The sequence below is a fragment of the Epinephelus fuscoguttatus genome, linkage group LG6 (genome assembly GCF_011397635.1).
Source record: "Epinephelus fuscoguttatus linkage group LG6, E.fuscoguttatus.final_Chr_v1".
Taxonomy (NCBI): domain Eukaryota; kingdom Metazoa; phylum Chordata; class Actinopteri; order Perciformes; family Serranidae; genus Epinephelus; species Epinephelus fuscoguttatus.
The window spans coordinates 35,944,784-35,956,985 of record NC_064757.1 but is presented as its reverse complement, the minus strand read 5'-3'; the positions used below and the strand labels follow the sequence as shown (position 1 = coordinate 35,956,985).

Below are 12,202 nucleotides of genomic sequence, written 5' to 3'. Positions count from 1 at the left end.
GGAAAACAGTTTTCTTCTTTAAGAGGTTATAATACACAACAATCGTACTCTCTAAGCTGAATGTCTCGTAGGAAGATGTGTTTTCACAATAGCAGTTACCAGACTTACTTCTAAGCATCCAAAGTGTACAAGCTACAAATTATAAAATGAGCAAGGAGAATACAACAACACTCACAATAAGACCAGGGACTCCACATGGGCCAGGAGATCCCAGTTCACCCTGAGAGGAAGTGAGAGGACAAAGAATGAGAGATAAAGAAGAGATGAGCAAACGCACAGTCAGATAGAGTCATAGAGCTGTGGGGGGAGGACACACATGAAGACATGTTTCTACATTTTGTTTGTTTACTAGTGTTTTCTTCCACCAGCAGCCTGAGTAATGTGTCTGTGCACTCATTTCAGCATAGCGAGTGAGCATTTGGCACTTGACACACAGAGAGGCTTGTTCCAAATGATCTAACCCGCAGCCACATGCCATGCCTACATCCTCTCCAAGCTACGCATCCAGCGGAGAGATGGATGACACACAGCGCAGTGTGGCCTTCCTGTCGCCTCCTCTATGAATGAAAGAAGATGAATTCAGCCAAATGGAACACCCCTCCCTCTTCTCTCTGGAGACAGAGGAAATGAGGCCTGGAGGAGGCTCTCGGGGGTCACCCAATCAAAATCTAACACTGACCCTGTCAATCACGAGCAGTGAGGGTCAAACTTAAGGAAGAGGAGAGGTGAGTGAAACTGCTGATGCTGGCCTCATAAATATCAGTATGGATTATGATGGGTGAGTGAGTTACTGAATGACTGCACCAATTTGCCTCACAGTCAGTCTTGTGCAGGAATAAAATGTTCTCGCTGTAAACAATATGCAAGTAAGCTCCGACTCTGTAACTCTGTAATGCGTCTACTTTTTGTATCTCCTCTCATGACGGTGTTTTTCATTTCTTGTAAATCACACTGTAGTGCAGTTTTATAATAAGTCTGAAATCTGGTGTCAGTCAGATGTAATTCTGTGGGCTTCAAGGCCAGACATGAAGATCTGCACCATGCCAAGAGTGAGTAGATGGTGCATTTAGCTACATCATTTCACTTACTGGGTTCCCATCAGGGCCAGGAGGTCCCCTCTCACCAAAGTCACCAGGAAACCCCTGAGCACACAAACAAACAGGATGGTCATGTAATCAGAGGGTAAACTGAGCGGCCTCATCATGTTCATACTGTCAAAACACTTTAATTTATTTAGATATCACATGGTTTGTCAGTGAAGTTATCACATCATACACAGAGGATCAACAGAGTGTTTCCCAAAACAGAAGTTTGCAGAGTAAAGCCAAGCAAATCCCCTCAAATGCGCTCCCAGTGCTTCATTCCTGGGAGACCGGCAGGAAATTCCACGGCTGAGTGTTTCCGAGCGACTGAGTGTCTGTGTGTGCACGCGCTGGCAGGGAGCGCTCGGCAGCCCCGCGAACCAAACCCCCAGGACTTGCCTAAATGGCCGAATAAAGCTGCTTGGCTCAGAAACTGATGACTGCGTCCTTTTTTTTGCTTGGTGCTCGTAATTCCATTATAGGGACTGAACAAGAGGCGTGATGCAGCCGCGAGGCCACATGCTCAACGTGTGCTTGTCAATCTGCCAAGGTCAACATGCAACCAACCGCACATCACGGCTCAGCACTCGCCTACAGAAGGCGAGCGTTACGCTTAGACAAATGAGAAATGGCAGAGAGTGGCGGAGAGATCTCCCGCCGTCTGTCTGCAGACAGAAAAGGAAAAGATCAAATGAAAGCATGAAGACCTCAAGAGATGGCAGAGATGGGATTGTTTGTGTGGCAGACTGCTGATTTAGAACATTAGGCCTTATGTGGATAAAGTAATAAGCAGTAATTGGTGCAACATGAAGCCCACAGGAAATGTGGAAAAGTTTGCCTCTTTCCAAAAATGTCAATAAGCAACTTGGTTTGATCAGAAACACATGCAAGTCTTTGTTCTTAAACTGACAACAACTTTTAGCGAGGCTGGTGAGACACTTCTCATTATGTGATTGGTCCAATGGAAATCATGCCATTGTGCTGTGTACAGACTATAACGCTGATTACATAAAAAACAAAATTGGAAAAATGTACTATTTTCCATCTATGGGGATAAAAACATCAGGGAGGGGGTTGTTAAACTTTATAAATTACACAAAGTCTTAAAATTAGCTTTTTTGTGGTTCACAATGTTTTTGGCTTTGTGACATGTGGATCAGACATGCCAACTCTGCCTCTTGTGTGTCTTTCCAGAGTTTGTTGAACTGTGTTACTGCTGACTCAGGACAGAATTAAACTCCTTGCGTAAAGTGACTGACCTCACTTTTCACCGCAGTAGAAGGGAAACGGCTCACTCATGACTTGGCTATTACGAGCGTATTTTTTGGCCTCGGCCTGAGTCACTGACCGCTACTGCATAATAATCTAAAAAAAAACATGTACAACCAGACAAGGCCTGGGAAAATATCAGATTTACACAAGCGGTTATGTGCAGTATTAGTATTTTCCATGTAAGCCTGGAAGGATGGGAAATTTACTTCCAGGCGCCAATGACGATAGACTTCTCTGATCTGTGGGGAAAGACTCAGCAGAGCCAAACCCACAACTGACACATCACATTATCATATCAGTCTCATGCAAAACAAGCATGGTAATATGCTCACTTTATAACATGCAATGTTTCCTAATCAGCTTCAGCCAGAGAAAATTAATCATACAAGATTTATAGACGAGGAGTCACTGACTTTAACATGAGGCCAGGTTTTTCTGATCTTGAAAAGGAATCTGACTGTAACTGTAATCTGCTGACACATGAACATTTGTGCTTCCAATACATTCATTTACACCATTTAGGGTGCGAATTTCTCCCCTTATAACAACCCTTATAGTAATCCCTAGCAGTGAGGAAGTTACCACAACTTTTCTTCACAGATTTACGACTAAGGCCAGAAGGGGCTTCACACTGAACTGGAGTCTCTGTCAGAGTAATGCTCATTTAATACACTTTAAAGTAGCTCTGCACCAAAGCAAGGGTCCATAGATCAAGACAAAACACCCTCACTTTCATGAGGCTGCATTAAAAATGTTCTCTGAGAAGTATGTTGAGAGAAAACTTTACCGGCCTACCCATCTTGCCCTTCTTCCCATGAACGCCAGGAATTCCCTGGAAACAGAAAAGAGTTGAGAGACAGAGACAGAAAAATGGATGAGGAGCTAAAGGAGGGATAAAAGTGCATAATGTAAAAACACAGAAGATGATAAAAACTTAAAGCCTTTAATCACACTAACAGCCCTGCGAGGCTTTGATGCTCCCGACACATGAGAGAAGAAAAGTGTCGGATGGAGTAAAAACGGAGGAACAACTTTTCTATAAATGAAAATGTTGAGCTTCAAAGATCACTGTTGAGCTCAGCTACAGCAGAGCAAAAAAACAACCTCAAATGTCCGTTTTGAAGCTTTTAATGTTACATCATCATCTTCATTAGTAGATAAGCTTTTTAACCTAAAACAGGTAAGAAGTCCTTAATGTGCTCATGAATAAACTTCATCTGCTGATGAAGATCATGCAGTGTGATCAACCCGGTCTCACCCCCAACTCAACAACTACTGACACTGGGGCAGTGGCCCTTGCCATCAGATACCAATGCACCGATCTTAGCATCGGTATGAGAGGCAAAGAGCGGCGTCATTTTGTGACGCTCCGAGCAACTGCCATAATATAAAGACTGATAAAAGCCCTGTTTCCACTAGGCAGTATGGTACAGTACAGTTCAGTTTGGTACGCTTTTTATCTGTTTCCACTGTGAAAAGTTGTGGATGGTACCAATGGATCTGTTCCGTACTGTCCCCATTTTTGGTCCCCCTTCTGTTGGGGTACCTAGCACACCGATTTGGTACTAAAAGGTGGCACTGTGAACACTGCAGTCTGTTGACTGGTCAGTAGAGGATGGCCACTCTGCTCAGGGCTGAGTTTGGGATGGTTCTGAAGCTCATGTAACCACTGTTCATACTGTGGAGAGTTTTACATATATTTGTAAACTATAACTATTAAATGAAAGAATGTTTTGCTGCCTCTTGCAGCAGCTGGAGTCTGAGAAAAAATAATTTAATTCACTGGGCCGACTGCCGGCAACTTTGAAGGTGGTGGAAACTGGGCTAAAGTCTGCATAGGTGGATGGGTCAAACAAACTCAGGACTTAAACCCAGGACACCTCTGTTTGTGTCTTGTACGAGACCAAAAGTCAACCAAGTTATTTTAGTAACAATGTAGCGTACTAAGCTACAGACTTGTGTCACGTGATGTTATGTTGGTAATAAACGGACATGTTTTTCAAAGTTTATTTTCTCTTGCCCTGCGAGGTAAACACTGACAGTTTCCTGCATTATGTCACAATATCAGCGCTAAAATCACACGTTTTTTCAATTTGTTCACTGTTGTTATTTATTAATACTTCAGGCTACAGTTCGCCACGGGTTTGACTATAAATAAATTGTGTTTCTTACTGTTTGACAATGTTATTGAGGAAAATCTATGAGTGAGGCTAGCATGCTGTAAACGAGTCGACAGTTGATACTGTGTAAGTCTGGATTGACGAAGCTCTAGCTTTTCTGTTAGCTGTTAAGCTTATTTGAGAATGTTATGTTATGTTGGTAATTTATTAATTTCAGAGAGTTGTATTTGACAGTTGTGTTTATTGTCATTGATTTATTATTTTTAAGTTAAGTTTTTTTCTCTGTCCCTGCAAGTTTGAATGGGATGCCAGCAGTCACTGTGATAAAGAGCAGCAGATATGTAACTAAGTGTTGCTGTGGCGCCTCCTTCTCTCCGCATGACACTCTACCGCAACTATAACGAAAAATCACAGCGCAGAGTGTAGGGGAGATGCAGAGAGAGTCTGGTGATGGGCGTGCAGAGGCAGCGGGTTACATTTACATTATTTACACAAGTGGAAACTGTACATTTACTGTGAAAACGGAAGTCTAGTTTGAAAAGACAGTGACCAGGCGTCGATATTTGACAAGTTGGGAGTGAGAGAATGTGTTAAATATAATCCAAAGATCAGAACAGCTTCCAAATGGACCTTGAGGTGAGATAATTTTGTCTACTAACTAAATCGTGGTAGTTTATCTTCAAGGGTCGCCATTTCATGATGATTCAGACTCAGCTGGTCAGGTTCAGGTTCAGGTTCTACATTGTGACTCAGCTATTATCAGACTGAACTGTGCTTAGTCAGCCTCAGCTGTACTTAAGCTAAGCTGTGCTTAGTATGTTAGAATTGTAGCATGCTGTGTCAGCATTAAGCTCAAGGCACAGCTGAGAGAATTCAGTCATCGGTTTTAGGGCTGTACTGTCATTGTGGGAATTTTGATCTGTTATTATTGCTACAAGATAAAAAGGACAGGAATTACCAAAGCAATTCATCCCCCAAAGACTATGCTGTAAGTTCTTATGACAAAGTTCAAGAAGATCTATCCCAACATTAGTGACGTTTTTCTGAAAGTTCAAAGGTTAATATCAAACAGCGCCACTTAACTAGTGTGGCTAAAAACAAAACCTGCCCTAAAGGTCCATGGGAATTTGAGTCGTGACTGGAGTTAAATCCAACCACTACATTTTCATTTTCCAAAACATTATAGAGGTTGGGGTGCTGGTTGTCTTTACCCCTGGGCTGGACCCAATACAGTATAAGGCAGCTTGCTTTACCCAGGGCTTATAATAGGATTTACTTAAGTGTGCCTGCAGTACTTCAAAAATGAAATCTATTTCTATTTCATCATTGTGGCCCATGGACGTTCATATAATGCACCCCAGCAGGCATTTACTCTGACAGCCACTAATACTCACTCTCTCGCCATCAGGACCAGGAAAGCCAAAAAGCCCAGGGATGCCAATGTGACCCTGGAGAGATGAATAAAAGATGGAGTGGAGGAACAGATAAGGCAAAAGATAGGTGGAAAAGCAGAATAGGGTGGACAATGAGACTGAGCAGAGATGATGGACACTGTGAAGAACTGTTAGAAGTCAATAACACTAACACATGTAAAAAATCTCTACAGAGACTCCAGCTGTGACGCTTTGATCTGTTACAGCACCACAGGCTTCTTGCTACGGCGCACTGGTCTTGTAGAGCCAAGCCTTGAGGCAAGTGTATATGCCCATGGACTGCATGGTGCTGGCTTCCACGATGTAGTCCAAGGGCACATACCCTCACATCAGGGATCTCTGAAGAACTCGCTGCCAAACCTGCTCAGTGGAAGAGGAGGAAAAAAGCGGCGAAAAGGGCGGAAAAGCAAATTACAGTGACATTAAATGAGAAGCTAACAAATGCATGATGGTTATGCTCGGCAGCAGAGCAATATAGTTTTATGATATTTGGCCAACATTAACGAGGACAGCAAGCACCGAAAGGGATATAAGAGAAAGCCAGAGTTAATTGCTCCTACAGTTCTTCAATTATACTAACAAAACCATCTGTCGTTATCATCATGGAGTTAACAACAGCAGAAGAGTGGCGTTTATGGCACTGGCCTTTTTATGTACCCACACTGGTTAGGTAATTCATTTAGCAGGCATTTCACAGTTCGTTTAAGAAAGTGAAAGAAAGGACGCTTTACTATAAAGAGGAGAGTCATGCCTCTCTTCTCTGTGGCCTTCAGGGGAAGCCGAGTGAGGGTGCATGACGAGAGCATGAAATACAAGTAAACAGACAAAGTCATTCAGAGGGTGCTTTAAACACTTTGGTTGTTACAGTGGGAGATATACAGTATTTACTTTTAAAGCACCTGTTTATGACCGAAACATACTGCCTTAATGAGTTTAACGATGCAGATCCATGCCAAAGCTGTAATTTCTCCAACATCTACTTACCCTGACTCCTTTTGGCCCCATTTTCCCTACAGGCCCCGGTAAACCCTAAATGCAACACATGACAACACATATTTCTGTGGTTACAAACATTGGCAGAACCTCATTTGTGTCGCTGTTTATGTACTTAAAGAGGCGGTTCAACCCTAAATCAAAAATACATATTGTTCTTCTTATCTTACCTGTAGTGCTGTTTATCAGTGTTGATTGTTTTGGTGTGAGTTGCCAAGTGTTGGAGATATCAGCTGTAGAGATGTCTGCCTTCTCTCCAACATAATGGAACTAGATGGCACTCGGCTTGTGGTGCTCAAAGTGCCAGAAAGTAAATTTGTAAAACTCAACAGCAATGTCTCTTTACAGAATCATGATCTGATTACTCCAAGATAATCCACAGACTTTGTTGTGAGCAGTTCCATGCAGGAACTGTTTTCTTTCAACCAAACTATCCCCGCCAACTGTTCTCGCCAAGCATGCATGTACTCATGGACCAGAGGCTCGTGTTTGTGACAGTGTGGGATATCAACATTAATAGCATCCCCCTCAGCTGTGTTGTACCGTTAGCTAGCTCAGTGGTGCTAGGTGAGCTAGCAATAAATAGCTTGATGCTAGATGCACAGTAGGAAGAAAGTGCCTACGATGGATGTCGGGTTTGGTTTATTTTGCTTTTGATAGACTAACACCATTGAATCTGTACCTGATAAGTTAATTTTTAGGGAAATAATTACAAAATGACATAAAGTACAAGAGGCCTTTTCTTTTGGTAGTGGCAAAACTCATTCACGATAACCGCTGGTAATGCCATGCATGTCCTGATTTTGCCAAGTGGTTGTTGTACTGAGAAAAACATTTTGTATGATAGCCCTAGGACAACAACTGCCTCAGTCAATCAACATTCGTGATGTCATCAAAGAGAGCCCTGCTGCCAGTTCCCTGCAAAATATATACAAAACAGCAGGATGTGCGTAATGCCATACCGGCAGCAGGAAGATTTTGCTGCGGAAACTTGGTGGCCACCCTCCAGTCTCTCCCTCAGTGTGAGTAAGCAGCTTCATTTTTAGCCGCCTTGCCTGCACCACAAGCCGTGTTGACACTGTTAACAGCGCTAGCAAAGCTAACAGTGATGGCACAGTTGTTAAAGGGGGTTTGCCGGTTAAACCCGAGCTGCTTACTCACCAAGGCGAACCGAGGGGAGACCGGAGGGTGGGCACAATGTTTCAAAAGCAACATTGTTGGGTCAGGATGGCATTAGCAGTGGTGATTGCCAAAATGAGCAGTGGCGCTATCTGGCTTCCACCAGACCTGGGTGGTGCGCAGGGCAGTAAACTGAATAGTAGCAAAGAAACAGACTATGAGTTCCTACATGAAACTGCTCACAACAAGGTCTGTGGATTATCTTCAGTTACAAGGTCATGATTTCTAAAAAGAGACATTACTATTGAGTTTTTAAAATGAATTTTTTTGGCACTCTGAGTCCTGCTAGGCAAGTGCAATCATATTTCATTATATTCGAGACGGCAGATACCTCTATGGCATATATCGCAAACACTGGAGATGCAATCAAGCTTGATAAACAGCACTACTAAGAGGAAAAATATGAATTGCTGATTTGGGGGTGAACTGTCCCTTTAAGTGGAGAACAAAGAAAGTGTTATGATAGGCCTCTCTAACCAGGTTAGAAATTCTCACGACTTGATGATAAGCAACTTTATCCAGATTTTAGCATCTGTTTTAAAATTCTAATTAGCCTCTTGGCTGGCATCTTCAGTGTCAATACTTAAGCAGCATTCGCATTAATTTCTCAGAGACACTGCCAGCAAATCCACCAGTGCAGAAAATCTCCCTCTGCAACTTTAAAGATCAACTCTCGGCTCAGGAGAACTCCCCACAGCAAAGTACAACACATTGACATAAACTTACAGCTCTGGTGATTCACAGCCCACAGATGGTAGGGGGTGCTAAAACCTAATCCATCACACATCACTAAGTGTCTATAGGGATCAGAGTTCTGACATAGTAAGTGTGCTAAAGCAGAGAGGAAAACAGTGAGACCCGTGCCTGAACTCTACCTTATCATAAACATTCAGGAGTGGACAAGTGAGCAGGCAGTCCACCAGCTGTTTGTGGAGTTTGAGTTTTCTTAAAGCTAAGAGGACACAGATTTTAAATGCAGAGAAAAACCCTAATGCTCCCCAGCTTTGACTTCTTAAGTTAAACACTATTCCTAGAAGTGAAGCGAGGAATGACGCTGGCAGTTTGGAAGGACACTGGAAGCTTTTTTGTACCCAGGGAGCTGTGGCATTAGTCACACTTTTATTACCTTTCCTTTCTTCAGAGCAGTGCTGACTATGGAAACCTTTTGACATTTTATTTCCTCGCTAGATCGGGGGCATCCGTCGCTGAAATTCCACCACAGGTGCTTCTCAACAGCTCAGAGCCTTTTTCCTTTCATTCAGCCACAACAAACTTTTTATTTGGATTTACCAAATGAGATTCTTTCAGGCTGACACCGAGACGCCGATGGCTGGGACTTTTCGCCGGCATCCAATATCTTTAAATTAGATTATTTTCTAGCTACAGAAAACATACAAGGATTTGGCGTTTTCCCCGAAACCCTGGTTTTATTCATCATTCTGACGGTAAGTTTGATTTATTAAAAGGCCAAAATATTTTCAAAAAGCTAAATTCACAATGGAGTTGATATCCTCGCCTCCATTTATTATTTTTTACTCTATGTGAGTGTGTTTCTGTGTTTCCATGTTGATGTGTGTGTGTGTGTGTGTGTGTGTGTGTGTGTGTGTGTGTGTGTGTGGCCCTGCTCAACCAGCACCGCAACACTAGATTTACTGCACCTGCCTGCCAGGATAGCCTTTGGCCCCAGGGCTTCCATCATCTCCCCGTTCACCCTGTGGAGAGAAAGACGGAAGAGAAATCAGCACCAGAGGAGGGCTTGAGACTAAAAGAGGGGAAAGGACGGGAGAAAGCATTGAAGGATGGAGGGAGGGAGGCAGTATTTTATAGGAAAAAAGGGTTCCTTTAATGCACACATGGTTTCTGTTGGAGCCTCACTGATTGCAATAATAAGACAGACAGTATAAAAATGGAAAACAAGCGCTTTATTTATGAAGTAATAAACAACAGTCAATTGGTCCTATAGAGGAATTTACATCCCTCCGCTTCTCAATAAGGACCTTTTGTTTAGTCAAGTCAGTGCTGCCTCAGGAAAGCGGCGCCACTGTCGACATTACCACTCGAACCGTTCAATTAATCCGACAGTAAGTGCTATTATAATGCGGTCGCTGTTAAGACTACTGTGAGCACAGTTTTGCCTTAATATGTTTACCCTCATCAACGCACAGTATAATACATGAGTCATTCCCTCCTTGTGGTGAGACCGAACCGAATGCAACCCTCCGAGAGGAATGTTTAATTCGACATGTATGGGAAGAGTAAAACGGGATTAGTTAGCGAAGGCATACAAGAAATTACAGGCTGTTGTTCATACAGCATACTGAAAGCTCACCACAGACATTATACACTGGCAACAGATGTGTTACTGCAGAGATCCAGATAATTAATGTGGTATGAGAGATCAAAATGTTAATGTAATAACAAAAATGATATGGTAAATCTTGCAAATGGCCACAGAGAAACAGTAGTCATAGTAGCGGTAGTAAAAGATGTCGTAGTAATGGAAGCATAGTTGTAATAAAAGGGATACATAGGAATAAAAGCAGAGAGGTAAAGTAAGACGCTGGCAAATAAACACAGGTTCATTATTGGTTATTATCTGGTTCATTAAAAGGCTGCTGACCAAGGATGTTTTCTTTGGATAAGCAGGTTCATGTTTTGCTCCTATATTATATTCTGCTAGTAAGGACACACAGTTTTGTTTTGTTTTTTTTTGCCTGGGACTATGTTTACTTCCTGTCAGCTGATTTAATTTGTGTGCACTACAAAACATTTCAACAGGAAATACAAAAGCATCCATTTATAATGTTTACGTTGTCAAGTTTAAAATGGTCTACAGCAGCGGTTCCCAACTGGTCCAGCCATGGGGTCCAGATTTCTCCTTAGTCATTAGTTCAAGGTCCACACAGTTTATTATATTCAGTGTCATAACTGTGTTTGGCCATGTTGTCAAGCTTGTTTGCTGTCTCTGTTAAGTAGCTGTCCATTATTCACTCAGGAAATGGGGCTTCAAAATAAAAGCTGTGTGCCAAAAATTCACTGTACTTTAAAATATGGTGTGTTTTTTACAAACTTGACATGTTTGCAAGTCACTTACAGTCCATTCAGAATGTACCTGTGACCCACCAGTTCGGAACCATTGGTCTATAGTTTATCGGCACAAATAAGACACAGATAGGTCAAACGGCAAATAAGCCCATTAACATATAATGTATGAGCATGAAATCAAGCCAGGCTGCCGACAAGGTATTTAGTCCTCATAACCACCTGTTAAAGGAATTCGTCACCCACAAAATGACCGTTTGTAAATCAATTGCTCATGCCTTGTTACCTTGAATTCATTAAGATAACTTTGTTTTTCTCACATGCTTCCACAGAAAATGGCGAACATATTGATTTATTAATTTAATGTGGACCACGTTTAACAGCTGCAAACTATATCAAAACATCTGTTTACAAATTCTCGTATAACTCATGCAGTATAATCCAAGTCTCATTTATCCAGTCCAGTGCTCAGTGCTTCCCAAACACATGCATTTTACTGAAAAACCTTTTAAACTGAACTTAGAGTGAAACCTATGGCTGCTCTCTTCAAAGCCAGACTCCAATACTAAGGATTATATTATTATTATATTATATTATTTAGGAGTTGTGTGAGAGTTCTGTAAGACAATATTTTGATGTGTTTTTGCTGTTGTTTAATGTGGCCTTATCAGTTAATAAATCAATATGTTTTTTCCACGAGGGCATGCAAGATAGACAAAGTTTTCTTTATGAATTCAAGGTAACACAACATGATTAACTGATCTACAAAGGATCATTTTGTGGGTGAAGTATTCCTTTAAAGTTACCTAACAAATTCAGATGAACACAGTAATGCCTTGCTGCAATTAAAGGGGAACTTCACCTATTTTCAAAAGTCATATATTTAACTCCTATGGTCTACGACAGTCCAAAAATATTAGTAAAGTGAACATTTCTGTCCCTAATCCAAAAGCTACCGTGCTAAAACTCAAGCTTGTGATGTCATGGGGTATAAAGAACTGAACACATCAATAGATTAAAGCTCATTTGGGTGTTAAAAAGAAAACAAACATTCTGTGTGTCCACAAAATCAGGCTCCCGT

The 12,202-nt window shown here is 41.9% G+C and overlaps 1 protein-coding gene across 1 annotated transcript in view; it reads right to left on the bottom strand.

The window, feature by feature from the left end:
• Nucleotides 1-12,202, bottom strand: part of col27a1b (collagen, type XXVII, alpha 1b) — a 112,020-nt gene that overhangs the window by 53,049 nt on the left and 46,769 nt on the right. The window contains exons 9-14 of the mRNA XM_049578153.1: nucleotides 9,738-9,791; nucleotides 6,892-6,936; nucleotides 5,869-5,922; nucleotides 3,142-3,186; nucleotides 1,089-1,142; nucleotides 176-220 (exon numbers count right to left, since the gene is read on the bottom strand). Coding sequence (XP_049434110.1) covers nucleotides 176-220; nucleotides 1,089-1,142; nucleotides 3,142-3,186; nucleotides 5,869-5,922; nucleotides 6,892-6,936; nucleotides 9,738-9,791 — 297 coding nt within the window. The remainder of the gene's footprint in view (nucleotides 1-175; nucleotides 221-1,088; nucleotides 1,143-3,141; nucleotides 3,187-5,868; nucleotides 5,923-6,891; nucleotides 6,937-9,737; nucleotides 9,792-12,202) is intronic.